At 47.2% G+C, this 25,299-nt stretch overlaps 1 protein-coding gene across 5 annotated transcripts in view; it reads right to left on the bottom strand.

Moving 5' to 3' along the window:
• The window catches only part of iqch (IQ motif containing H), a 250,122-nt gene that overhangs the window by 156,130 nt on the left and 68,693 nt on the right, over nucleotides 1-25,299 (bottom strand). For all 5 annotated transcript variants that reach the window (XM_038813308.1, XM_038813305.1, XM_038813307.1 and 2 more), the window contains 3 exons: nucleotides 19,038-19,158; nucleotides 11,182-11,319; nucleotides 4,103-4,320 (listed from right to left, as the gene is read on the bottom strand). In XM_038813308.1, the coding sequence (XP_038669236.1) occupies nucleotides 4,103-4,320; nucleotides 11,182-11,319; nucleotides 19,038-19,158 (477 nt within the window). The remainder of the gene's footprint in view (nucleotides 1-4,102; nucleotides 4,321-11,181; nucleotides 11,320-19,037; nucleotides 19,159-25,299) is intronic.

Below are 25,299 nucleotides of genomic sequence, written 5' to 3'. Positions count from 1 at the left end.
CAGTGATGGGAAGAGATCTAGTTGAATGATAGAAGGTGGTATCTGTAATAGAAGTTGACCAGTGCAAAAGGAGCAGAATGTGTGTTGCAGACTGGAACACAGTTGAGGGTTCTCCTGACTGATCTTTGCTCTTGTGGTTGAGTTGCTGTCAAAATAGTTCAGTTGTATTACTGCTTGTGTCAGACATTGGCAATGTGGTGTTATTTATATGGAATGATTGTAAAACGCTACCTTCTATTCCTGTTTCCTAATCTTCCCAACCGTCTTTAATTTAATGACTCCCAGACAAAGTTAAATTAAGGTCAACCGGCAACTTTTAAAAAGTTATGCTGTGGAGATGCCGGTAATGGACAGGGGTGAGCACAGTAAGAAGTCTTACAACACCAGGTTCCAGTCCAATAGGTTTGTTTCGAATCACTAGCTTTTGGAGTGCAGCTCCTTCACCTGAGGAACGAACAGTGCTCCGAAAGCTAGTGATTCAAAACTAAACTGTTGGACTTTAACCTGGCGTAAGACTTCTTACTTTAAAAAGTTGGATGGATATCTGATGAGAATTGAAACTGAAGTTTTCAGAGGTCTAATAGTACCACATAAATGTTTGAGAGGGAGGTAGGGATTCCTCAATGTATGGAGAGGGATGGGAATAAATCAATTTTCATTTTATAGTCACACATGTTTGATTCTTTTTGCATGCTTACTCACGAAGAGGAAAGTAATTAGTGCTGGATAAATAGAATGCATTTCCTCAACGCCGGGGTCCCAGATTCGATTCCCGGCTTGGGTCACTGTATGTGCGGAGTCGGCACGTTCTCCCCGTGTCTGCGTGGATTTCCTATGGGTGCTCCGGTTTCCTCGCACTAGTCTAAAAGACGTGCTGTTAGCTGAATTGGACATTCTGAATTCTCCCTCTGTGTTCCCGAACAGACACTGGAATGTGGCGACTGGGGGGGTTTTCACAATAACTTCATTGCAGTGTGAAGCCTGTTGTGTTATGTAATTTGGAATAACACAAGCTGCCACTTGATGCAGTTTTGAGTAAAAGATGCTCCAGACTTTGAAGTGAGTTTGATGTGTTTTATTGAACTATTAGCACAGTTCTCAATGAGTTTGACTCTCTGCTAATCTAAATGTAGTAAGTCAGTCTAACTGAACCAGCCTTGCTCTGAGCCACGTGCTGGGGTGTGATACACCCTGTCGCACTCTGTAGATGTTGGTCTGTGGAAAGAGGCAGGGTGTGAGTGCTTCATCCCTTTTATAGTGAGATACCACCCCTGAGTGTCCTGACTGCTCATTGGCTGTGTCCTATTCTATGTGTTCATTAGCTGCATGTTTGCATATCATGACAAAGCCTACTTGTGACAATAAAGATTATTATTCTTATTATTAAGTTTCAATCAGTGACAGCGTTCAACGGCTTCCAGCCCAATCTGTGGAACAGTTCAGATCCAAGACATAACGTCCTCTGTATTGCCAATTTGTGCATGGTTTGAGGAACAGATTTTATCTTTCTTCTGAAGATGGATTCGCTGAGTTAAATACCAAAAGCCACCATTATCCTGACCAAAAAGCCATTCCGTAAGTGTGATGTGGAGATGCTGGCGTTGGACTGGGGTGGGCACAGTAATACGTCTTACAATGCCAGGTTTGTTTATAATCACTAGCTTTCGGAGCGCTGCTCCTTCATCAGGTGAGTACGGTAAATGCTAGTGATTCCAAACAAACCTGTTGGACTTTAACCTGCTGTTGTAAGATGTCTTACTGTTCCGTAAGTTACTGTTCCGTAAGTTACTGTGCCGTAAGTTACTGTGCCGTAAGTTACTGTTCCGTAAGTTACTGTGGCGTAAGTTACTGTGCCGTAAGTTACTGTGCCGTAAGTTACTGTGCCGTACGTGAACCTAAATATTTGTCAAGAAGCTAATTACCATCAGACAACATTGGAGAAAGCTTTCCTTTCCCTCCTTAATGTACTGATTCCAGCTGCAATGTTGCCAGCTAACACCAATCTTGTGTTGACCCTAGCGTGTTTTCTTCAAATGTCGGTGAGGGGGTTTCACTTGGTAGCAATCAGCAACAGGAAGCTTGAATTGTATTCCCTCCCTGGCCCAAGGATGCCAACTTAGAGCAAAATGAAACATTGGTTGTGATCGATTAACTCTACAGAGATGGTTAATTGAACCTGGCAGGTTTTGGCTTACATTGCTTAGCATGAGACTGGGGCAGATTCTCATGCTGAGCAGGTCTTGGCAGGCCTCGAATGTTCGGTACGTGGAAGGTGCATTGCGGGAGAGCAGCACATGGAGTGACAACGGACCAGTCTTATTTTATGGAGCCCAGAGGAACAGGAGTGCACTTCGTAGCAATAAGCACAAACATTTACTGATGGGTTTCTCCTTGACTGGACCACCAACTGATGCTAGGGGTAGCAGTGAGGAGGGTATGCATATAACATATTTAAAACACCATTTGCATTTTAAATGGCTTTACTGCCTCACTGCCATGGGTAACCCTTGTGGTGGAGAAGTTGTTGGAATCAACCATTAAGGAGGAGATGACTCAACATTTGAAAAGACAAAGCTCAATTCATCAGCAATGGTTTATGAAGAGTAAGTCATGCTTGACAAACTTGCTTGAGCTCTTTGAGGATGTAACCAACAAGGTGGATAATGGGAACCTGTGGATGTGGTATTTCTAGACTACCAGAAGGCATTTGACAAGGTGCGACATAAAAGACTGATCCAATAGGTGAGATCGCAGGGGATTGGGGATAGAGTACAAGATTGGATTGAGGATTGGCTCACTGTCAGAAAGCAGAGGGTCAAGATAAATGGGTCCTTCTCTGACTGGCGAACTGTAGCTAATGGGGTACTGCAGAGGTCAGTCCTCGGACCTTAACTGTTTACAATCTGTATAAATGATCTAAAAGCAGAGACAGAATGTAACACAACAAAATTTGTGGATGATACTAAAACAGATGGGAAAGCAGGCAGTGAAGAGAAGATAAAGAGTTTATAGACGGATATAGATACGCTAGGAGAATGGACCAAAATTTGTCAGATGGAGTTTAATGTGGATAAGTGTGTGGTTATCCATTTTGGCCGGAAAAATAGAAAGGCAAATTATTATCTAAATGGAAAGCAGATTCAAAATGCGTCCAGGCAGAAGGACCTGGGTGTCTTTGACCATGAATCACAGAAGGTCAGTATGCAGGTACAGCATGTAATTAAAAAGGCAAATAGCATGTTAGCGTTTATTGCAAAAGGACTGGAGTATAAAAGTAGAAATGTGCTGTTGCAATTGTTTAGGGTGTTGGTGAGACTACATTTGGAGTATTGTGTGCAGTTTTGGTCTCCTTATTTGAGGAAGGATGTGGTGGCATTGGAGGCAGTTCAGAGGAGGTTCACCAGATTGATTCCGGGGATGAAAGGGTTGATGTATGAGGAGAGATTAAATAGTTTGGGTTTACACTTGCTGGAATTTAGAAGAATGAGAAAGGATCTGATTGATGTACATAAAATACTAAAAGGGATTGATAAAGTAAACGTAGACCAAAGGTTCACCCTTGTAGGGAAATCTAGGACCAGAGATCACAGATATAGGTTGAGAGGTGGTAGATTTAAAACTGAGATGAGGAGGAACTACTTCTCGCAGAGGGTGGTGAATTTGTGGAACTTGCTGCCCCATAGCATGGTTGAGACTGAATTATTAAATGGTTTCAAGAAAGAGATAAATATATTCCTGATTAAAAAACGGGTTAAAGGGATATGGGGAACAGGTGGGGCGGCGGATCTGAGACCAGGAAGGGATTGGCCATGATTTGATTGAATAGAGAAGCAGGTTCCAAGGACTGAATTGCCTACTTCTGCTCCTAATTCCTCTTTCCTATGTAATCCAGTTGCTCAATGCTAAGCCAAGGAAAGCTTATGACAGACACAGCAAAGTCAGGAACAGGACTGTCAGTCATTCTCCCATAGTTTTCAGGGTGCTACTTACCTGTGCTGGTTGTCGTTACCATTAGTCCATTGGGAAGCTTGCAATCCTGCCATCAAAGTTCCTTCCAAAAATAACATGCGCCCTGTTTTACAATATACATTGTTCTCCGTACCTGTGGCTGATGAAACTCAAATGGCACCACTTCTTTACCAAGCAGGTGTTGAACGGCACTGATGTCCTTAGCTGATGACTTGGACATGAATGAAGGTGTAGGAGTAACAATACCCATCTTTAATGGCAGCCTGGTGCCTGGTTTCTTGTCCACATGTTTTGGTTCATCTGTATATGACTCACTAACGATTATACAGTAAGCATTTTTGGGGTAAGTACCTGGAAACAAGTAACAACAGTCTAATTTTAGGAGAATCCTATTAGGTGTAGTGTTGCTAAATAAAGATTTCAAGATAAAACTATACCAGGGTAAATTTACTGAAGCTGTGCATCATAGATTTGGCCTTGCATTCAGCCATCTGAGATTGTAAAATAGCCTGTGAGGCATCATACCAATTTGTTAAAGCATCCGATTTTAAGAGGCATCATTTGAGGTCTATATAATGCTCTCATTCCAATCTTTAAAAACCATTCTGAATGGTGATTTCCAAAGTTTACAATAGAGTGAGCATTATGCATTACAACTAGATACACACAAGATTGAGACCTCACCAGCTGAAGTAGGTCTCTCAAATTTTAAATTTTAAAACAATCTCTGCACTCCTCCGCACTTCTTTCGCAAACCCCTGATTTTAGGTGCTCCACCATTGGCAGCCATGCTTTCAACTGCCATGGCGAGAATTCTCGACTTAATCATCTCTTTTGATTTTGCCTCTCTCCCTTCCTGCTTCCTTAAAATATACCTCTTCTATCCTTTTTTTTTTAGAAAATATTTTATTGAAGCATTTGTAATTTTCGCAGTTTAACAAATTTAACAAATTAACATTCTAATTAACTTCCTCAAAAAACCTACTCATCTGGGCCACCATCATGTGGGCCCTATGAGCCACCTTGAACTGGATCAGGCTAAGCCTGGCACATGACGAGGATGAATTAACTCTCTTCAAGGCCTTTTCCCATAGTCCGACTTCCAGCTCCCTTCCCAACTCTTACTATCACCTCCTCTTCACCTCCCCCGATTGGGGCCCCTTCCTACTCCATCAATTCCTTGTATATCTCCGAGACCTCCCCTCCCCAACCCCCATTTTTGACATTACCTTATCCCCTCAGGAGGAGGCAAGGAAAGCTTGGAACCTGCCTCCGGACAAAGTCCCGTACCTGTAGAGTACCGAAACCCCGTTCCCACCCGGCAATTCAAAACTCCTCCTCTAATGCCTCCAGGCTCGGCAAGCCCTCCTAAATGAAGAGATCCCCAAATCTCTCAATCCCTGCCCACTGCCAGCTCCTAAAGCCCCTTCCCCCCCCCCCCCCCCCCCCCCCCCGGAATGGACTGGTGATTATCACAGATCAGTGACCACACTGACCAATCCAATCCAATCTCATGTGCTGTCTCCATTGTCCCCACTTGTGGAGTACCGAGTCGGTGAGAACGGCAGGGGCGTCGTTAGCAAAGCCTCCAAACTCGTACCCTTACACAATGCCGCCTCTACTCACTCCTACATGGGCCCCTCCCACACTACCCACTTCCTAACCATCGATATGTTGGCTGCCCAGTAATCGTCCATAAAATTCGGAAGGGATAAGCCCCCCTCCCTGCGCCCCTGTTCCAAAAGTACCTTCTTCACCCTCGGGGTCTTATCAGTTTATACAAAACGTGAGAGCGCCATGTTCCTCTTCCTGAAAAAAGCCTTAGGGATAAAAATTGATACCTCTTCAATCCTGATATCTTCTTCTGTCGCATGGTATCAAACTTTGGCTAATAATGCTCTTCTGATGTACTTGAGAATTTTACTATATTAAAGGTGCTGTAGAAATGCAAGCTATTGTTACTGAAGGGCAAAGGGTAAGTTTTTCAAGGGTTATTTTTATTTTTTAATCTCCCCTTTACTGCATTCAGCTCCAACATAAGTTGGTTTTGTTGGGGAGTGCTCCATCTTTGGGTTTTCTCCCCCAATAATAATTTATTTCATTATTTCTGGTTGCTGCTGGCATTCACATTACAAAGGGTGAGAATTGATATTCTTTTTTTTTACAGCGCAGGAACAGGCCCTTCGGCCCTCCAAGCCCATGCCGACCATGCTGCCTGTCTGAACTAAAATCTTCTACACTTCCTGGTCCGTATCCCTCTATTCCCATCCGATTCATGTATTTGTCAAGATGCCCCTTAAATGTCACTATCATACCTGCTTCCACCACCTCCTCCGGCAGCGAGTTCCAGGCACCCACTACCCTCTGTGTAAAAAACTTGCCTCGTACTTCTCCTCTAAACGTTGTCCCTCGCACCTTAAACCTATGCCCCCTTGTAATTGACCCCTCTACCCTGGGGAAAAGCCTCTGACTATTCACTCTGTCTATGCCACTCATAATTTTGTAGACTTCTATCAGGTCGCCCCTCAACCTTGGTTATTCTAGTGAGAGCAAACCAAGTTTATTCAACTGCTCCACATAGCTAATGCCCTCCATACCAGGCAACATCCTGGTAAATCTCTTCTGCACCCTCTCTAAAGCCTCCACATCCTTCTGGTGGTGTGGCGACCAGAATTGAACACTCTACTCCAAGTGTGGCCTAACTAAGGTTCTATACAGCTGCAACATGACTTGCCAATTCTTATACTCAGTGCCCCGGCCAATGAAGGCAAGCATGCCGTATGCCTTCTTGACTACCTTCTCCACCTGTGTTGCCCCTTTCAGTGATCTGTGGACCTGTACACCTAGATCTCTCTGACTTTCAATACTCTTGAGGGTTCTACCATTCACTGTATATTCCCTACCTGCATTAGACCTTCCAAAATGCATTACCTCACAATTGTCCGGATTAAACTCCATCTGCCATCTCTCTGCCCAAGTCTCCAAACGATCTGAATCCTGCTGTATCCTCTGACAGTCCTCATCGGTATCCGCAATTCCACCAACCTTTGTGTCGTCTGCAAACTTACTAATCAGACCAGTTACATTTGCCTCCAAATCATTTATATATACTACGAACACCAAAGGTCCCAGCACTGATCCCTGTGGAACACCACTAGTCACAGCCCTCCAATTAGAAAAGCACCCTTCCATTGCTACTCTCTGCCTTCTATGACCTAGCCAGTTCTGTATCCATCTTGCCAGCTCACCCCTGATCCCGTGTGGCTTCACCTTTTGTACCAGTCTACCATGAGGGACCTTGTGAAAGGCCTTACTGAAGTCCATATAGACAACATCCACTGCCCTACCTGCATCAATCATCTTTGTGACCTCTTCGAAAAACTCTTATCAAGTTAGTGAGGCACGACCTCCCCTTCACAAAACCATGCTGCCTCTCATTAATACGTCCATTTGCTTCCAAATGGGAGTAGATCCTGTCTGGAAGAATTCTCTCCAATAACGTCCCGACCACTGATGTAAGGCTCACCGGCCTGTAGTTCCCTGGATTATCCTTGTTACCCTTCTTAAACAAAGGAACAACATTGGCTATTCTCCAGTCCTCCAGGACATCACCTGAAGACAGTGAGGATCCAAAGATTTCTGTCAAGGCCTCAGCAATTTCCTCTCTAGCCTCCTTCAGTATTCTAGGGTAGATCCCATCTGGCCCTGGGGACGTACCTACCTTAATATTTTTCAAGACGCCCAACACCTCGTCTTTATGGAACTCAATGTGACCCAGGCTATCTACACACCCTTCTCCAGACTCAACATGCACCAATTCCTTCTCTTTGGTGAAAACTGATGCAAAGTATTCATTTAGTACCTTGCCCATTTCCTCTGGCTCCACACATAGATTCCCTTGCCTATCCTTCAGTGGGACAACCATTTCCCTGGCTACCCTCTTGCTTTTTATGTATGTGTAAAAAGCCGTGGGATTTTCCTTAACCCTATTTGCCAATGACTTTTCGTGACCTCTTCTAGTCCTCCTGACTCCTTGCTTAAGTTCCTTCCTACTTTCCTTATATTCCACACAGGCTTCGTCTGTTCCCAGCCTTCTAGCCCTGAAAAATGCCTCCTTTTTCTTTTTGACGAGGCCTACAATATCTCTCGTTATCCAAGGTTCCCGAAATTTGCCGTATTTATCCTTCTTCCGCACAGGAACATGCCGGTCCTGAATTCCTTTCAACTGACATTTGAAAGCCTCCCACATGTCAGATGTTGACTTACCCTCAAACATCCTCCCCCAATCTAGGTTCTTCAGTTCCCGCCTAATATTGTTATAATTAGCCTTCCCCCAATTAGCACATTCACCCTAGGACCACTCTTATCCTTGTCCACCAGCACTTTAAAAGTTACTGAATTGTGGTCACTGTTCCCGAAATGCTCCCCTACTGAAACTTCTACCACCTGGCCGGGCTCATTCCCCAATACCAGGTCCAGTACAGCCCCTTCCCTAGATGGACTGTCTACATATTGTTTTCAGAAGCCCTCCTGGATGCTCCTTACAAACTCTGCCCCGTCCAGGCCCCTAGTACTAAGTGAGTCCCAGTCAATATTGGGGAAGTTGAAGTCTCCCATCACAACAACCCTGTTGCTTTTACTTGTTTCCAAAATCTGTCTACCTATCTGCTACTCTATCTCCCGCTGGCTGCTGGAGGCCAGTTTTAAACCCCCAACATTGTGACTGCACCCTTCTTATTCCTAATCTCTACCCATATAGCCTTGCTGCCCTCTGAGGTGTCCTCCCGTAGTACAGCTGTGATATTCTCCCTAACCAGTAGCGCAACTCCGCCACCCCTTTTACATCTCCCTCGATCCCGCCTGAAACATCTAAATCCTGGAATGTTTAGCTGCCAATCCTGTCCTTCCCTCAACCAGGTCTCTGTAATGGCAACAACATCATAGTTCCAAGTACTATTCCAAGCTCCAAGTTCATCTGCCTTACCCGTAATACTTCTTGCATTAAACATATGCACTTCAGGCCACCAGACCCGCTGTTTTCAGCAACATCTCCCTGTCTGCTCTTCCTCAGAGCCATACTGGCCCTATTCCCTAGTTCTCCCTCAATGCTTTCATCTTCTGACCTATTGCTCTGGTACCCACCCCCCTGCCATCCTAGAGTAAGCCCTCCCATGTGACACTAGCAAACCTCGCTGCCAGGATATTTATGCCTCTCCAGTTTAGATGCAACCCATCCTTCTTATACAGCTTTTGGGCTGTTGAATGTCCCACAATACACATTAATACACGAGTAAGAGGAGTTTATAAGGATTCAACAAATGCAAGTGCAACCACCCATGAGATGTTTTGACCACACCTGTGATTACTCTGTATCTGGACATGCCATAGGAAACCCACCTTCAAGGTTCTGCTTCTCAAAACAGATTGCAACACAGTTGTGACATTTGTTGCACAATCTCCTGCACACAACATATGGATCAGGATTGGCTCTTCCCAGGAAGTGAAGACATCCACAGGAGGAACCATTACTACTACTACACTCTTCCAAAATGCACCAGGAGTCTTCAGTGCACAAATGTAACAGGGCAGTGGCTATTACCATGTTTGTTACATGCAACACCTTCATCACATCTCCTATGGCAAATAAGCATCACTGGATACAGCATGCCAATATCAGGTGGATTGCAAAGGTGAGCAAGCATCCCTGAATGACAAAGTAGTCCATTCCTTAGCAATTGACTTCCCCCCACTATTAAGCACAAAGTTCATCACAAGACACCAGCCCAGCTCAGTTGGTAGCCTGTTTGTCTCTGTCAAACGATCATCAAGTTTTACTTAATTTAGGCTGACAATTCAGTGCAGTAATGACCGGGGTTCTTCATTGTTAAGGAGGCTGTCTTTTGGCAGAGGTATTTAAACATGGTCTATCCAACCTATTGGGTTAATGTAAAAGATCCCGAGATACTATTCAAAGAGGAGCAAGGTTTTTTTTTTGCAGTGACGTGATCAAACTTTTACCCTCGTCCAACACTGTCAAGAAACAGATTTATTGGGCTTTTATTTAATTTACTGTTTGTGAAACCTGGCTCTGGGCAAATTGGCGATGATGGTATTTTCCAATAAAACACGTGATTACACTTCAAAAAAGTAATTCATTGGGTATGAAGAGCTTTGGGATTTTCTGAGGCTGTAAGAGGAGCTATATAAATTCTTCCTTTCTAAGTGGAACAAAGTAATAATATTTTGAATCTCCATGAAAATTACATGACTTCAGATTATAATTACCGGAACCTTTTTTTTTTCCTTTGAGAATTTGTTTGAGGGTAATGTTGAAAGTGTAAACACTCACAATCCATACCACACGATACAGTAATGAGGGCTCACACTGCCTCCAGCCACTCTGAAACCAATGCTCAGAGGAATATAGTGCACCATTAAACCGGTCTTTTTTTAACCTCTCTACCCAATTAATTTTTAATGTATAGTCTAAACAGAATAGTTACAAAGACCTATGGGATAATGATTTATATCCTACTTGTGACACTGACCATAATTCATCCATGACTTTCGTTCTCATGAGCCAGGTCACTTATAGGACATGAATCATATCCCACAATTCTGCATAATGTATCCTCGGTATGGGTACTCTGGCAAGATTCTGCACCATGCGAATTGCATGGTTAAAATTGTGTCTATTTCTATATTCTTATTATTCTTTCTTTGCCTCCGAACAATACTTTTTATCCCAATATGCTGTCCTACTTTTGGGTATTATTATTTTTAACTCCTCTTTTCCCCAGCTGCTGAATAGTGATGGGTGTTGTCCTAAAGGTACTGGTTTCCCACCAGTACTTTGCTTGTGTGACTATTCTTGAACCGGGAGCCCAAGCGGTGAGTGTTAACAGGTAATTTGACCAAGGAGGTGATAATAACCCAGCCTAATTGTGTACTCAGCAAACGCATACGCACACCTTCATATTCAGCAGGAATAACCAAAAAGCAAGCAGGAGTGAGAATCCTGAACTACTGATTTCCCCTCTCTTTCGGCCAAGGCCTCCAATTGCTCTTGAACAAGACCAGTCATTCTCAGCATAGACCTGAACTGAATCTCGGACTTTCTGGAGCGCTTGGCTTAGTGCTACACCACACAATGCCTTTACTAGACTGCAATTTGTACAAACCAGACAATATAGCCTTTAGCATTATCTTTACCAAATATTTCTGCAGCTGGTTTCTTATATTTCTCTTCGATATCGTGAATCTTTGCTGCTCTGTGTTGAACAAAAGGTGGGTCAACAGTCAAGTCAGATGCTGGAGGAATTAAGCCTCGTTCAATCAAACTCAGAATACCTATGAGAAAAGGAGAATACCATCAGCAGCATCTATGAGTAATGCAAAATAGTGATTTGATGTAGAACAGTATGTTGTAGCTTTAGGGACGGGGCTGTGTTTTATGTGCCCTGGTGTTCATCTCTATGCTATAGCTTCAAATTCAGTCCCGACCGAGAGGTCTAGAAATTTGATCATGTCTGTGGTCCCAGGCAACATGGTAAATTTGTGTTAGGATCTCATTGAAATGATTCTGGTTTGTAGCCAATGCAAGTAATGGAATTCACTGGCCACATACTTGATTGGATTGGGGGGGGGGGGGGCATTGGCAGAAACCTTGTGCCGCTTAAAGACTGCCATCACCCGTTAAAGAGGAGGTGCACTTAGAGACAAAAAGTAGGAAAGTCTCCAGGCAACACTTCTGCCACCAATGAGAAGTGATCGCAAAGGAGGCCAATACCAGGAACTTAATGCTAAGGACATGGCTGCAATACCAGACAATACTCAACGATCTCAGCAGAGCTGTCAAGGTAAAACATTGCTCTTATTTCTCCTCATCCCTCTGGCCTCAAGACTCACAACTTTCCCTTTCTCCGTTTCCTTTCACACTTCTACGATCACTGCAACACTCTTCACTCACCTTCTTCTCCTCATATTCTTTTTTTTTTTAAATAATTTTTATTCAAGTTTTTTAATAACAATAACAAATTTCTCCCCGCAAATTAAAATAAACAAGGCGTGTTCCACACCAAAACAAGAAAAAGAACTCTCCCCCCCCAAAATAATAATAACAAATAGCAATACAAGAAAGAAGAAAATAACATAACAAACCCACCGCCGCAAAAACAACCCCCAAACCCACCCCCCCGCCCCCCCCTCCGGTTGCTGCCGAGACCGACCACTCTCTACCCCTTCGCCAGGAAATCGAGAAGGGATGCCACCGCCGAAAGAACCCCTCTACCGACCCCCTCAGGGTAATTTCATCCTCTCCAACTTGATGAACCCAGCCATGTCGTTGACCCAGGTCTCCGAACTCGGCGGCCGCGTATCCCTCCACTGTAACAGAATCCTGCGCCGGGCTACTAGAGACGCAAAGGCCAGAATGCCGGCCTCTCTCGCCTCCTGCACTCCCGGCTCCGAAGCTACCCCAAATATCGCGGGCCCCCAGCCCGGCCTGACCCTAGACCCAACCACTTCCGACAAAATCCCCGCCGCCCCCTTCCAAAACCCCTCCAGAGCCGGACATGCTCAAAACATATGGGTGTGGTTTGCCGGGCCACCCGAACACCTCACACACCTGTCTTCCCCTCCGAAAAACCGGCTCATCCTTGCCCCCGACATGTGAGCCCTGTGCAGTACCTTCAGCTGAATTAGGCTGAGCAGTGCTTCCCATCCTCAATCTCTTCCCCTAGCTCTTCCTCCCATTTCGCTTTGAGCTCATCTACTGAGGCCTCCTCCTCCTGCATCAGCTGGTAGAGAGCCGAGATCTTCCCTTCCCCGACCCACGTCCCCGAAAGCACTCTGTCCTGCACCCCTCTTGGCGGCAGCTGCGGAAACTCCTCCACCTGCCTCTTAACAAAGTCCCTGACCTGCATATACCTTAAAGTGTTCCCGGGGGGAGGTTCCACTTCCCCATCAGCTCCTCCAGAGTCGCAAACTTCCCATCCAAGAAGAGGTCCCCAAACTGTCTGATGCCGGCCCTGTGCCAACTCCCAAATCCCCCACCCGTTCTCCCTGGCGCAAAACAGTGATTGCCCCGTATCGGGGCCCAAACTGAGGCCTACACTTCCCCCCTATGCCGCCTCCACTGTCCCCAGATTTTGAGGGACGCAACCACCACCGGACTCGTGGAGTACTTTGTCAGGGGGAGTGGAAGTGGGGCTGTCACCAAAGCCTCCAGACTCGTACCTGCACAGGACGCTACCTCCAGTCTCTTTCATGTGTAACCCTCCCCTTCCGTCACCCACCTGCGAATCATCGCCATGTTCGCCGCCCAATAATATCCACACAGGTTGGGCAGCGCCAGGCCCCCTACCTCCCTTCTTCGCTCCAAAAGTACCCTCCTTACTCTCGGGGCCTTCCGCGCCCACACAAATCCCAGAATCGACTTATTCACCCTTCTGAAAAAAGCCTTCGGGATCAATATGGGGAGGCACTGGAAAAGAAACAAAAACCTCGGGAGCACCGTCATTTTAACCGACTGAACCCTGCCCGCCAACGAGAGCGGCAGCGCATCCCACCTCCTGAACTCCTCCTCCATCTGCCCCACCAGCCGCGAAAAGTTAAGCCTATGCATAGCCCCCCAGGTCCTAGCCACGTGGACCCCAAGATACCTAAAGCTCCCCTCAGCTCTCCTCAATGGGAGTTCCCCTATCTCCCTCTCCCTGACCCCCGGGTGCAGGACAAACAGCTCGCTTTCCCCACATTGAGCTTATATCCCGAAAAGTCCCTAAATTCCTCAAGTATCCTCAGCACCTCTGGCATCCCCTCAGCCGGGTTCGCGACATACAACAGCAGATCATCTGCATACAGCGACAACCGGTGCTCCCCCCCCCGCACAATCCCCCTCCAACTCTTCGAGTCCCTCAGCGCCATGGCCAGGGGCTCATTGTTAACGCGAAGAGCAGGGGAGACAAGGGGCACCCCTGCCTCGTCCCTCTGGAAAGCCGAAAGTCCTCTGACCTCCTCCCATTCGTCACCACACTCGCCACCGGGGAGCTGTACAGCAACCTCACCCAGCTAATGAACCCCTCACCAAACCCAAACCTCCGCAACACCTCCCACAGGTAACTCCACTCCACCCTATCAAAAGCTTTCTCCGATCCATGGAAGCCACTATTTCTGACTCACCAGCCGCCATCATCATAACATTCAGGAGCCTCCGCACGTTGGCATTCAATTGTCTCCCCTTTACAAACCCCGTTTGGTCCTCATGGATCACCGTCGGGACCACATCCTCCACCCTCCTGGACAGCACCTTTGCCAACAACTTGACATCTACGTTAAGTAGCGAGATCGGCCTATAAGACCCACACTGAAGGGGGTCCTAGTCCCGCTTCAGGAGCAAAGAGATAATTGCCCTGGACATCGTCGGGGGGCAGAGCCCCCCCCCCCCCCCCCCCCCCCCCCCCCGGCCCCTCTCTGGCCTCATTCAGGGTCCTCACCAGCAGCAGGCCCAGCAAATCTGAAAATTTCTTGTAAAATTCCACCGGGAACCTGTCAGGTCCCGGCGCTTTCCCTGTCTGCATGCTTCCCAACGCCTCCACCAGCTCCTCCAACTCAATTGGGGCCCCCAAACCCTCCACCCGCTCGTCCCCTACTCTTGGGAACTCCAGCTTATCCAAAAAGCGGTCCATCCCGCCTGCTTCCCTGGGGGGTACCGCCCGGTACAGCCCCTCATAAAAGGATCTGAACACCCCATTGATGTCCTTTCCACCCCGCACTAAGTTCCCACCTGCATCTGTGGCTCCCCCAATTTCTCTAGCTGCCTCCCGCTTCCGGAGCTGCTGAGCCAACATCCGACTTGCCTTCTCCCCGTACTTATACACCGCCCCCTGTGCCCTCCTCCACTGCGTCTCCGCCTTACGGGTGGTTAAAATGTCAAACTCCGCCTGGAGACTGCGCCGCTCCCTCAGAAGCCCCTCCTCCGGGGTGTCTGCATATCTCCTATCCACCCTGACCATCTCCTCCACCAGCCTCTCCCTCTCGACCCTCTCCCCCCTCTCCCTGTGCGCCCGAATAGATATCAGCTCCCCTCTAACTACTGCCTTTAGCGCTTCCCAAACCATCCCAACCTGCACCTCCCCGTTGTCATTGGTTTCCAGATACCCCTCTATACCCTTACGGATCCGCCCGCACACTTCCTCCTCTGCCAAAAGCCCCACATCCAACCTCCACAGCGGGCGCTGATCCTTCCCCTCCCCCAGCTCCAGGTCCACCAAATGTGGAGCATGATCAGAAATGGCTATCGCCGAATACTCCGCCCCCACCACTCGGGATCAGCGCCATGCTAAGCACGAAAAAGACAATCCGGGAGTACGCCTTATGAACATGGGAGAAAAAGGAGAACTCCCTACCCCCCGGCTTCAAAAACCTCCAAGGGTCCACCCCCCGATCCATGAACCCCCTCAGCACCGAGGCCGCTGCCGGCCTCCTGCCCGTCCTAGACTTCGAGCGGTCCAGAGCCGGATCTAGCACCGTGTTAAAGTCCCCACCCAGAATCAATCCCCCTGTCTCCAGGTCCGGGATCAGGCCCAGCATACGCCGCATGAAGCCCGCATCATCCCAGTTGGGGGCATAAACATTAACCAAGACCACCCTCTCCCCCGAAGTCTCCCACTCACCATCACATATCGACCTGCACTATCCGCCACCACTTTGGACGCGTCGAACGACAGGCTCTTACCCACCAAAATTGCCCCCCCACGGTTCTTTGCATCAAGCCCCGAGTGAAACACCTGTCCCACCCAACTTTTTCTTAGCCTCATCTGATCCGCAACCCTGAGGTGCGTCTCCTGGAGCATAGCCACATCCGTTCCCAGCCCCCTCAAGTGAGCCAAGACCCGGGATCGCTTCACCGGACCATTCACGTTCATCTGACCAACTGAACCCGAGGGGCCGTCCCCTTCCCTCTACGCCGATCAGCCATAGCCCTTCCTCAATCCACCACGTGCCCAGGGAACCCCCCAAGCCCGCTCCCCATGGTGGCAAATCCCCTCCCAACCGCCCCCCTTCACCATCCATTCCCTCACAGTCCCCGCAGCAACAGCCCGGCACCCCCACCCCCCTCCTCCTCCTACGTTACCCCCAACATTATGCTTCCGTGAGTCAGCTGACTTCTGCTGACCCCAGCTACTCCCGCCATAACGACAAAAACCACCCCCCCCCCCCGGATGCAACACAGCCACCAATCCCTCCCTACCAGCGCCAGCCCCGCCCCGAATTCCTCCGGAGCGGGAAGAAAGCCCGCGCTTCAAACCCGAGCCCCGCCCCTCGACCAAACACGTGGGAAAAAGACGGAAACGTCATCCATCGGGACCCCAAACTACTCCCCAACCCACCAGTGGAAAAAACAAAAAACGCACCACAATAAATAACCAACAGCCCCAAAGAAACCCCGAAAGAACCCAAATAACCCATAACTAAAATAGCGAAAACAGCGAAAACAAACAGGAAACAACCATCAGCAAACACAGCCAATATAGGCGAATGGATACCTAAGAGGGCAAAGCCTCCAAACAAAGTACATTTCCCCCCAGTCCTCAGTCTGAATCCAAGTTCTCAGCCTGGACAAAAGCCCAGGCCTCCTCCGGAGAGTCAAAATAGAGCTGGCGGTCCTTGTACGTGACCCAGAGGCGAGCCGGCTGTAGAAGGCCAAACTTCACCCCCTTCCTGTGGAGCACTCCTTTCGCACAATTGAAGCTAGCTCTTCTCCTCGCCACCTCCGCGCTCCAGTCCTGAAAAATCCGAAAGTCCGTGTTCTCCCACCTGCTGCTCCTCTCGTTCTTCGCCCACCTCAACACGCACTCCCGGTCGACCAAGCGGTGAAAACGGACCAGCACCACCCTGGGGGGTTTGTTCGGCCTGGGCTTCCGCTGCAGCATTCAATGGGCGTCTTCCAGCTCCAGGGGACCACGAAACGATCCTGCACCCATCAGCGAATTTAACATTAGGACCACATAGGCCGCCAAATCCGAACCTTCCAGCCCCTCCGAGAGTCCCAAAATCCGTAGATTCTTCTGGCAGGAGCGGTTCTCCATCTCCTCCATCCTCGCCTGCCATTTCTTGTGCAGTGCGACTCCACTTTCACTGCCAGGCCCAAAAGCTCATCCTCATTCTCCGAAGCCTTGTGCCGCAGCTCCCGAATCTCCACGGCCTGAGCCGTCTGAATCGCCACCAGCTTGTCCAGCGAGGCCTTAAACAGCTCCAAAATCTCAGCTTTGAGCTCCTTGAAGGAGCGCTGAAGCAGCTCCTGCTGCTCCCGCGCCCACTGCTGCCACGCTGCTGCTGCTTCCCTGCCATCTTGCTTTTTCTGCCTCTTGCCTTTCTTTGTGGTAATGCCGACTTCTGGAACGCTCCACTGCGAGTCCATCCACCGGCTGCTGGGGACTCTGGCTGTGTTTCCCCCCGGGGGAAAGTCAAAACAGCTCCGTTGCGGGCTCTGAAATTCCCAAAAAAGCGGGAGCTGCCGAACGTGTGGCTTAGCTCCGCATTGCCGCCACCGGATGTCCTTCTCCTCATATTCATACACTCACCAATATCGCAGTCCCCACTTCACCAGACCTTATGCCAAGTGCACTGCATATCAGCTATTCAATACGACAGGCATTTTCTCTAAAGATCTCACAGGGATGTCATATCGCACTCCCATATTTTTATTCAAGAGAAGGTCATGCACAACTCCCGGCAGGAAGCGGACGGCAGAGGAGACTGAGCCCATCGGCACACCTTCTCCCTTCTTGAAGTAAGCAACTGACAATCAAGGGAAAGGGATGTGTCATGGCCTCAGCAATGGCAATGCTGGAGGAGAGGTCACACAGGGTTTCTTCACACCGTAACCTCTTTTTCCCCTTCCTACTTTTACATGGTGATATGCAGGCACTAGGGCGAAGGGGTGGGACACAACAACAGGAATGCAAACTAGCCCTGCTGCAGAGGACTCAGATGTTAACTATACGTGCGAGGGCTACTTAAAACTGATAGGCATGCCCTGGGAAAACACTGGGTGCACGAAGCAGCCTGCCACCAAGCTTACAGATAATGTCGCAGAGTGTGAAGAAGTCCTGTTCCTACTTATGTCGAGGCTTCAGACAGAGCTTGATGACATTCTGTTCTATATGGGATAAGTGGTATCCCGTCCCATTAAAAACACAAATTTTACACTGAAAATACCTGCGGTTTTCAAGTTTCCATAGTTATGACTAACATAGTCGAACAAAATTCTAGAACTGGGGTGGGATTCTCCCCTACCCGGCGGGGCAGGGGGTCCCGGCGGGATGGACTGGCGTGAACCACTCCGGCGTCGGGCTGCCCCAAAGGTGCGGAAGTCTCTGCACCTTTAGGGGCCAAGCCCTAACATTGAGGGGCTAGGCCCGCGTCGGAGTGGTTGGCGCCCCGCCGGATGGCGGGAACGGCCTTTGGCGCCACGCCAGCCGGGGCCGAAGGGACTTTGCCGGAAGTCCGCGCATGCGCCGGAGCGTCAGCGGCTGCTGACGTCATCCCCGCGCATGTGCAGGGGAGAGGGTCACTTCCGCCTCCGCCATCGTGAAGACCATGGCGAAGGCGGAAGGAAAAGTGCCCCCACGGCACAGGCCCGCCCGCCGATCGGTGGGCCCCGATCGCGGGCCAGGCCACCGTGGGGGGAGCCCCCGGGGCCAGATCGCTCCGTGCCCCCCCCAGGACCCCGGAGCCCGCCCGTGCCGCCTGGTCCCACCGGTAAGGTAGGTGGTTTGATTCATGCCAGCGGGACCGGCATTACAGCAGCGGGACTTCGGCCTTTCTTGGGCCGGAGAATTGCCGGGGGGGGGGGGGGGGGGGGGGGGGGGGCGCCGACAGGTGCAGCACGATTCTCGCCCCCGCCGAATCTCTGGTGCCGGAGACTTCGGGACTTGGTGGGGGCAGGATTGACGCCGGCCCCCGGCGATTCTCCGATCCGGCGGGGGGGTCAGAGAATCCCGTCCCTGGTTCCTACCTATCTTCATTACCCAAAACATCCTGTGATCTGCTCCAGTGCCACTGACCTTTTTTTGCATCTTTCTCAGATACAAATGGAGGAAGGAGGGTTGGATCTTCACGGTGGGAAGCAGGCAAAATGGCGAGTGTACCAACTGTAGAACCTTTAATAAGTTTTTGCAAAGGTGCCTGTTTGGAAAAGAAAGCTACGATTTAATTTTCTTTTTCATTGTGAGAAATTCCGGTTATGAAGTTCTGTTGTGAATTTCATGCACATTCACTTGCAGCAAACATCAGCATAGCCCACCAGGGGGTCAAAACGCAATGCTTCCTCGTTGACACCTGAAGTTAATGTGGTACTCACTTGTAATAAATTACTGCTAGTTTTACTACACCTTTTTGAGCTTTCAGTTGAAAGGCTTTCTATTTGCAATTACTGTTTTTTTATTGTACATGCACAAAATAATTCCAGCATAAATTATTTTTGCTAAGTTCTATATTTTTAAATCTGAATCTTGCCTCTTCCGCAAGTTTTATATTCATCTCACATAAAGTTGAATTAGCTGAAGAGAAATGTTGAGACACATTTCACTTTTAGCCCTTTCACTTGAAGGACTTCAGTTCAACTCTGGTCCATGAACATCTCTCCTATGAGTAATTAAGGGCCTTACACACCATTAATTTAGACGAATGATGCGCCACCACTTCCAAAAACGATCCACCTTTCACCACTGCTCTTCAGCAGAATTATGCCTCTATTTTTGACCTGTCTGGCATGGAGATATTGAGAGAGCCAGAACTCAGTGTGGTACGCATGACTTTTCTTTGCTGTTTAGCAAAACAAGTAAGGAAATTCTATTGGGAGACAGCTATCCCAGCTTCTGTATAGAAAGTAGAAACTCCCAAAAATAATATTCACTTTTGGCCCTGTACGGATTTTTTTGTCTCTTACCCTATTTATTTGTCAAAAAATGTTCTAAGTTATTCAATACAAAATCCTACAGTCCCTGCAATGATCCTTTGGATTACAGTAGAACATTGCTGCGGCATTCTGTGCATACTAATTCTGTGCAAATTAAAAATATTAAAAGATTATCATTAAGAAATATGTATCTAATTAAACTTTTTCTGAGTATCGGCAGCACTCCATTCTCTCTTTCAAGGCCTTTTACCACAGTAAACATAACATTTTTTAATATTAGTGCATACTACATTTCTCAGAAATGTTGCTCGGTATTTCATTCAGAGTACATTACTTTGAAGTGCAGTGACTGGTAATATGTAAGAAAAATTAGCAATCACAGCAATTCTTTAAGGCATGGTCGCTGCACATGTCTGCCATTGTTTTCTCTGGGGACTGTTAAAAAATTAAATGCTCAATGTGGAATAACACTGCTTCAAAATAGAGGACAGTTTTGTGACATAAATAATGTAGGGGACAAATAAGGATATTGCAATCAAAACGGGCAAACAGTTACCACTTCAATACTCATTTATAAGCAATGTGGCTGTTTTGATGATGTAGCAAAAAATGTCTGCAGAGTACACTTGATGCAGAACTTTGCTGAATTTTCAAGCGTTGCTTTATGAGAATTATAAAAAGAGCAGAAGTAGCAGAAAGTGAAAAAAAGAGAGAAAAAAAAGGAGGAAAAACAGACATGTGCTGGCTGATAGCACTGAAAATGTCAGTTCCAGGCAGAAGTCCAGCTTGTACCAGTCAGAAAGTATGGACCTATCTTATTGTAATTCATGGCTGGACCTCTATCTTGCCCACAGACAGCTGTAAACCAGCAGCCCATAGCATCCCAATCAGGCACCATGTTACCAAAGAATGCTGAAACACACTGGAACACCATTACTGCATCCATGCAGCACGTTTCTGTTGCACCCTGCGTGGCTGAATGACAGACTTGTCTTGTATTCCAGATGACAAGCGCTGGATAAAAACTTAAACAAATGGTGACCTTTAGAAAGATTAATTTGTTTACCAACAAATGTTCTTCTGTCATAAGAGATGGGGGTGACCTTCACTTCCCAAATGCTGGGTTGAAAGTATACTGATTGTAGTCATCTGTTCCTTAGCTCTGCCTTGGCAATTATCTCCTATTTTTGTCAAACTGACACTGTAGCAATTTGTGTAATTCTTGTAAAGATTATATGAACGCAACACGCAATTTTTGAATTACTGCAGTGTAACCAGAATTTAATGGGTTAGACGCCTGCCAGATCACATTCAAGGGGAACAATCCATATCTATCGACTGCAGTTTTTATTATAAAAAATGAGGGATAAAACTAAATGGAGCCAAGGTGCAATTATGCACAATGGGTGTTGTTAAATACTCTGACAAGCAGTTCTACGTAATTTGGATATGTGCTGAGAACTGTGCAGATGCTCATTTTATTTTAAAATCAAAATTTTTATCTCTCCATTTTAAATAATTCTAAGGCTATTTGACTGCAAGTAATTTAATGTACCTTCTAAATAAACTCATCAAGGTAATTTGTGTCAAAACATTGTGTAATGTTTGTTTATATTTCTTTATTCTCATCAAAGATATTTTCATCGAGAAAGAAGGAACTGAACAAGAAAGATGAGCCATCCGTGACTAACTAAGTATGGTGCCGAATTGAAAGAAATGGGAGACAATATTGTGAAGATTAGTGGTAGACCTGGAGAATATAAGAAGTAGCAATAGAAGTAGATCATATAGCCCCTTGAGCTGATACTCTGCCACTCAATACCATCAACTCCACTTTCCTTCCTGCTCCTCAGATAACTTGGATTCCTGAGATATCAAAAATGTGTGTATCTCAGCCTTAAATATATTCACGGTGGCACGGTAGCACAGTGCCAGGGTCCCAGCTTGGGTCACTGTGCAGAGTCTGCACGTTCTCCCCTTGTCTGTGTGGGTTTCCTTTGGGTGCTCCGGTTTCCTCCCACAAGTCCTGAAATACATGCTTGTCAGGTGAATTGGACCTTCTGAATTCTCCCTCAGTGTACCCGAACAGGCGCCGGAGTGTGGCTCCCACCTCCCCTCCTGATTAAGTCCAGAATGGGAAGGCTTGTGGGTGGCCTTTCCGCCTGGATGCCAATTAAATGGGGAATTAAGTGGGCAGGTAGGGAGACTGACAAAATTTGCCCAATTAAGATTCCTGGTATAGGGATGGAGAGGCCCGCTGACAGCCAACCCCCTGCCCTTTTCTCCCATCCTCCTGCACTTCTTGTCCGTCCCTGTGACCCCCCCCCCCCCCCCTCCTCCCCCCCCCCCCCCCCCCCCCCCCCCCCCCCCAATCCACCGTCTCTTACTTTTCTCCAGGGATCCCATAATGAGTGCTCCCAGTGGCACTGCCGATAATGGACAGCTGGGAGTCTCTGATTGCTCAACAATTCTTGGGAAGTGGATTCCACCCTACTGGGGTAACCCCCTGCAATTAAATGTCCCCTGTGGAGCTGGGAAGCCCAGCAGAGGGGTCACTGCTACCTATTAGGGACTTAACTCCTTCTATGCTCTTGGAAATTAGGTCCGCGGGGGTGTTTCCAGTTTTGGCAGTAGACGTCAGTTCGCCCCTCATTAAATTTCACCCAAAGAGTCTACAAAGGGATATAGGTAGATTATGAGTGGGCCGAAATATCGTTGATGAAGAATCAGGTGGGAAAAGTGAGATTATCTATTTTGGTAGGAAGGATAGAAAAGCAAAATATTAGTTGAATGGAGTGAGACTACACAATGCTTTGGTACAGAGGGATTTAGGTGTCCTTGGACATGAAACATAAAATTAGCAAGGTGCAATCGGAAGGCAAATTAAATCTTGACCTTTATTGCAAGGGGAATGGTGTATAAATGTAGGGAAGAATCAGCTGTCTGTGTGACCATGCATACAGTTTTGGTCTCTTTATTCAAAACTCACTTAGCTGCTTGAGAGGCGGGACCCAGATTGTGACATCTCGCGTGATCTGGTTAGATCTTGTGAGGCATAACAGCTGTCGGGAATCCCAGGGGAGGCCTCTCCCGGGATCTACTGGCTGTGTCCTGCCCCGATTCCGGTGGGTCATGGCCAGGGTATCGCGCCAATGATCATGCTCTTCTTCATATTCTCTTTATTCAAGGAAGGGTATACTTGCATTGGAGGTAGTTCAGAGAAGATTGACTAGGTTCATTCCTAGGATGACTGAGTTGCCTCCTGAGGAAAGGTTGAACAGGTTAAAAGTTAGAGGAGTGAGACATGATCTTATTGAAACATAAGATTCTGAAGGTGCTTGACAGGGTAGATGCTGAGAGGATGTTTCCCCTTGTGGGGAATCTAGAACTAGGGGCCATATAAGGTGTCGCCCACTAAATGCAGAGATGAAGAGGAATTTGTTCTTTCAGAAGGTCACTTGCATTTGGAATTCATTACTGCAGAGAGCTGTGGAGACTAGATCATTGACCTAGATAGATTTTTGGACTTTCGGGAAGTCGACCAATCTGGGGAACAGGCAGGAAAATTAAGTTGAAGCTAAGATCAGATCTTATTGAATGGTGGAGCAGGGGTGAGAGGCTGTATGACCTATTCACTTCTATTTTTTAATGTTCTCATGTTTATAGACAAGTCAAATGGTGTCAATGAAATGTAAAAGTTACCTCCTGTAGCAATTGTAGTTTTACAAACCTGACTTCAATAGTGCCCATAATGATTAGTGCATGTGGTGAAAAATATATGACTCTTGTGAGATAAGTCCCTTTTTTAATTACCTAAATTGTTATGGTAGTTTGTCCACTTCTTTGAGTGTAAAATCATCCATTCCAGGGGAGCAATGTTCATTACAGCATCGAGTGGATAGGATATAAACAGAGCACAAGCCAAACGGCACAAGAGGCTGCAACATCAGGATAAAAACATTCACAACATTGCTTTTGTTAAGTTTGTTCCACGGAAGTGTTTTTTTACTGCACATTAGTGCCTGCTCTCAGCCAGTCTCTAAGTATTGCTTTAGTATAATCTTCCTCCTAATGTTATGGTTATATTATGTTTGTGTTATGCATAGCACCACTAGCCAAGCTGTGGGTTATAGTATACGTTGGGGAATATTTTCCTTCTTTTCCTCAAAAACTGAATAATCATATTTTCCATGGTGTTTAATAATCAAAATTATGCATGCTTTTAATTTTACTGTGGCTGACTTTGGGCAACATGAATTTGCTAATGGGGAAAGCAAGAAAGATTGCCAATTATGACACATCTGCAATAATTGCCATTTCACATTTCTCAAGCAGTTGAGAGTGACTTAACAAGTTATATAGATGAAAATGTTAGCTGGGTATTAATAGTAGTCATTAAGACGAAGTAATTATAAATGGTTACACAAAATATTTGCAGAATCTAACTTAATGATCTAAATATGCATTGAAGCCTTGTTGATCTGTGCATTTGACAGATGAAGCCTGAGAAGCTAGCCCCACAAATATTGGCAACCTGTAACTGGGCTAACTGCTTGTCTACTGCTCCACAAGCCAGAGTAAGATTATGTTGAAGAAGAGCATGATTATTGGCGGGATACCCCGGCCATGACCCACCAGAATCGGGGCAGGACACAGCCAGTAGATCCCGGGAGAGGCCTAGAACATAGAACATTACAGCGCAGTACGGGCCCTTCGGCCCTCGATGTTGCGCCGACCCGTGAAACCATCTGAAGCCTATCTGACCTACACTATTCCATTTTAATCCATATGTCTATCCAGTCACCACTTAAATGCCCTTAAATTTGGCGAGTCTACTACTGTTGCAGGCAGGGCGTTCCACACCCCTACTACTCCCTGAGTAAAGAAACTGCCTCTGACATCTGTCCTATATCTACCACCCCTCAATTTAAAGCTATGTCCCCTCATGTTGGTCATCACCATCCGAGGAAAAAGACTCTCACTATCCACCCTATCTAACCCTCTGACTATCTTATATGTCTCTATTAAGTCACCTCTCAGCCTTCTCCTCTCTAATGAAAACAACCTCAAGTCCCTGAGCCTTTCCTCGTAAGACCTTCCCTCCATACCAGGCAACATCCTAGTAAATCTCCTCTGAACCCTTTCCAAAGCTTCCACATCCTTCCTATAATGTGGTGACCAGAATTGCACGCAGTACTCCAGGTGCGGCCGCACCAGAGTTTTGTACAGCTGCAGCATGACCTCGTGGCTCCGAAACTCAATCCCCCTACTGATAAAGGCTAGCACACGATATGCCTTCTTAACAGCCCTATTAACCTGGGTGGCAACTTTCAGGGATTTATGGACCTGGATGCCGAGATCTCTCTGTTCATCTACACTACCAAGAATCTTGCCATTAGCCCAGTACT

The sequence above is a fragment of the Scyliorhinus canicula genome, chromosome 12 (genome assembly GCF_902713615.1).
Source record: "Scyliorhinus canicula chromosome 12, sScyCan1.1, whole genome shotgun sequence".
NCBI classification, from domain to species: domain Eukaryota; kingdom Metazoa; phylum Chordata; class Chondrichthyes; order Carcharhiniformes; family Scyliorhinidae; genus Scyliorhinus; species Scyliorhinus canicula.
The sequence above is the reverse complement of the archived record's forward strand: the minus strand, read 5'-3'. Positions and strand labels throughout refer to the sequence as shown.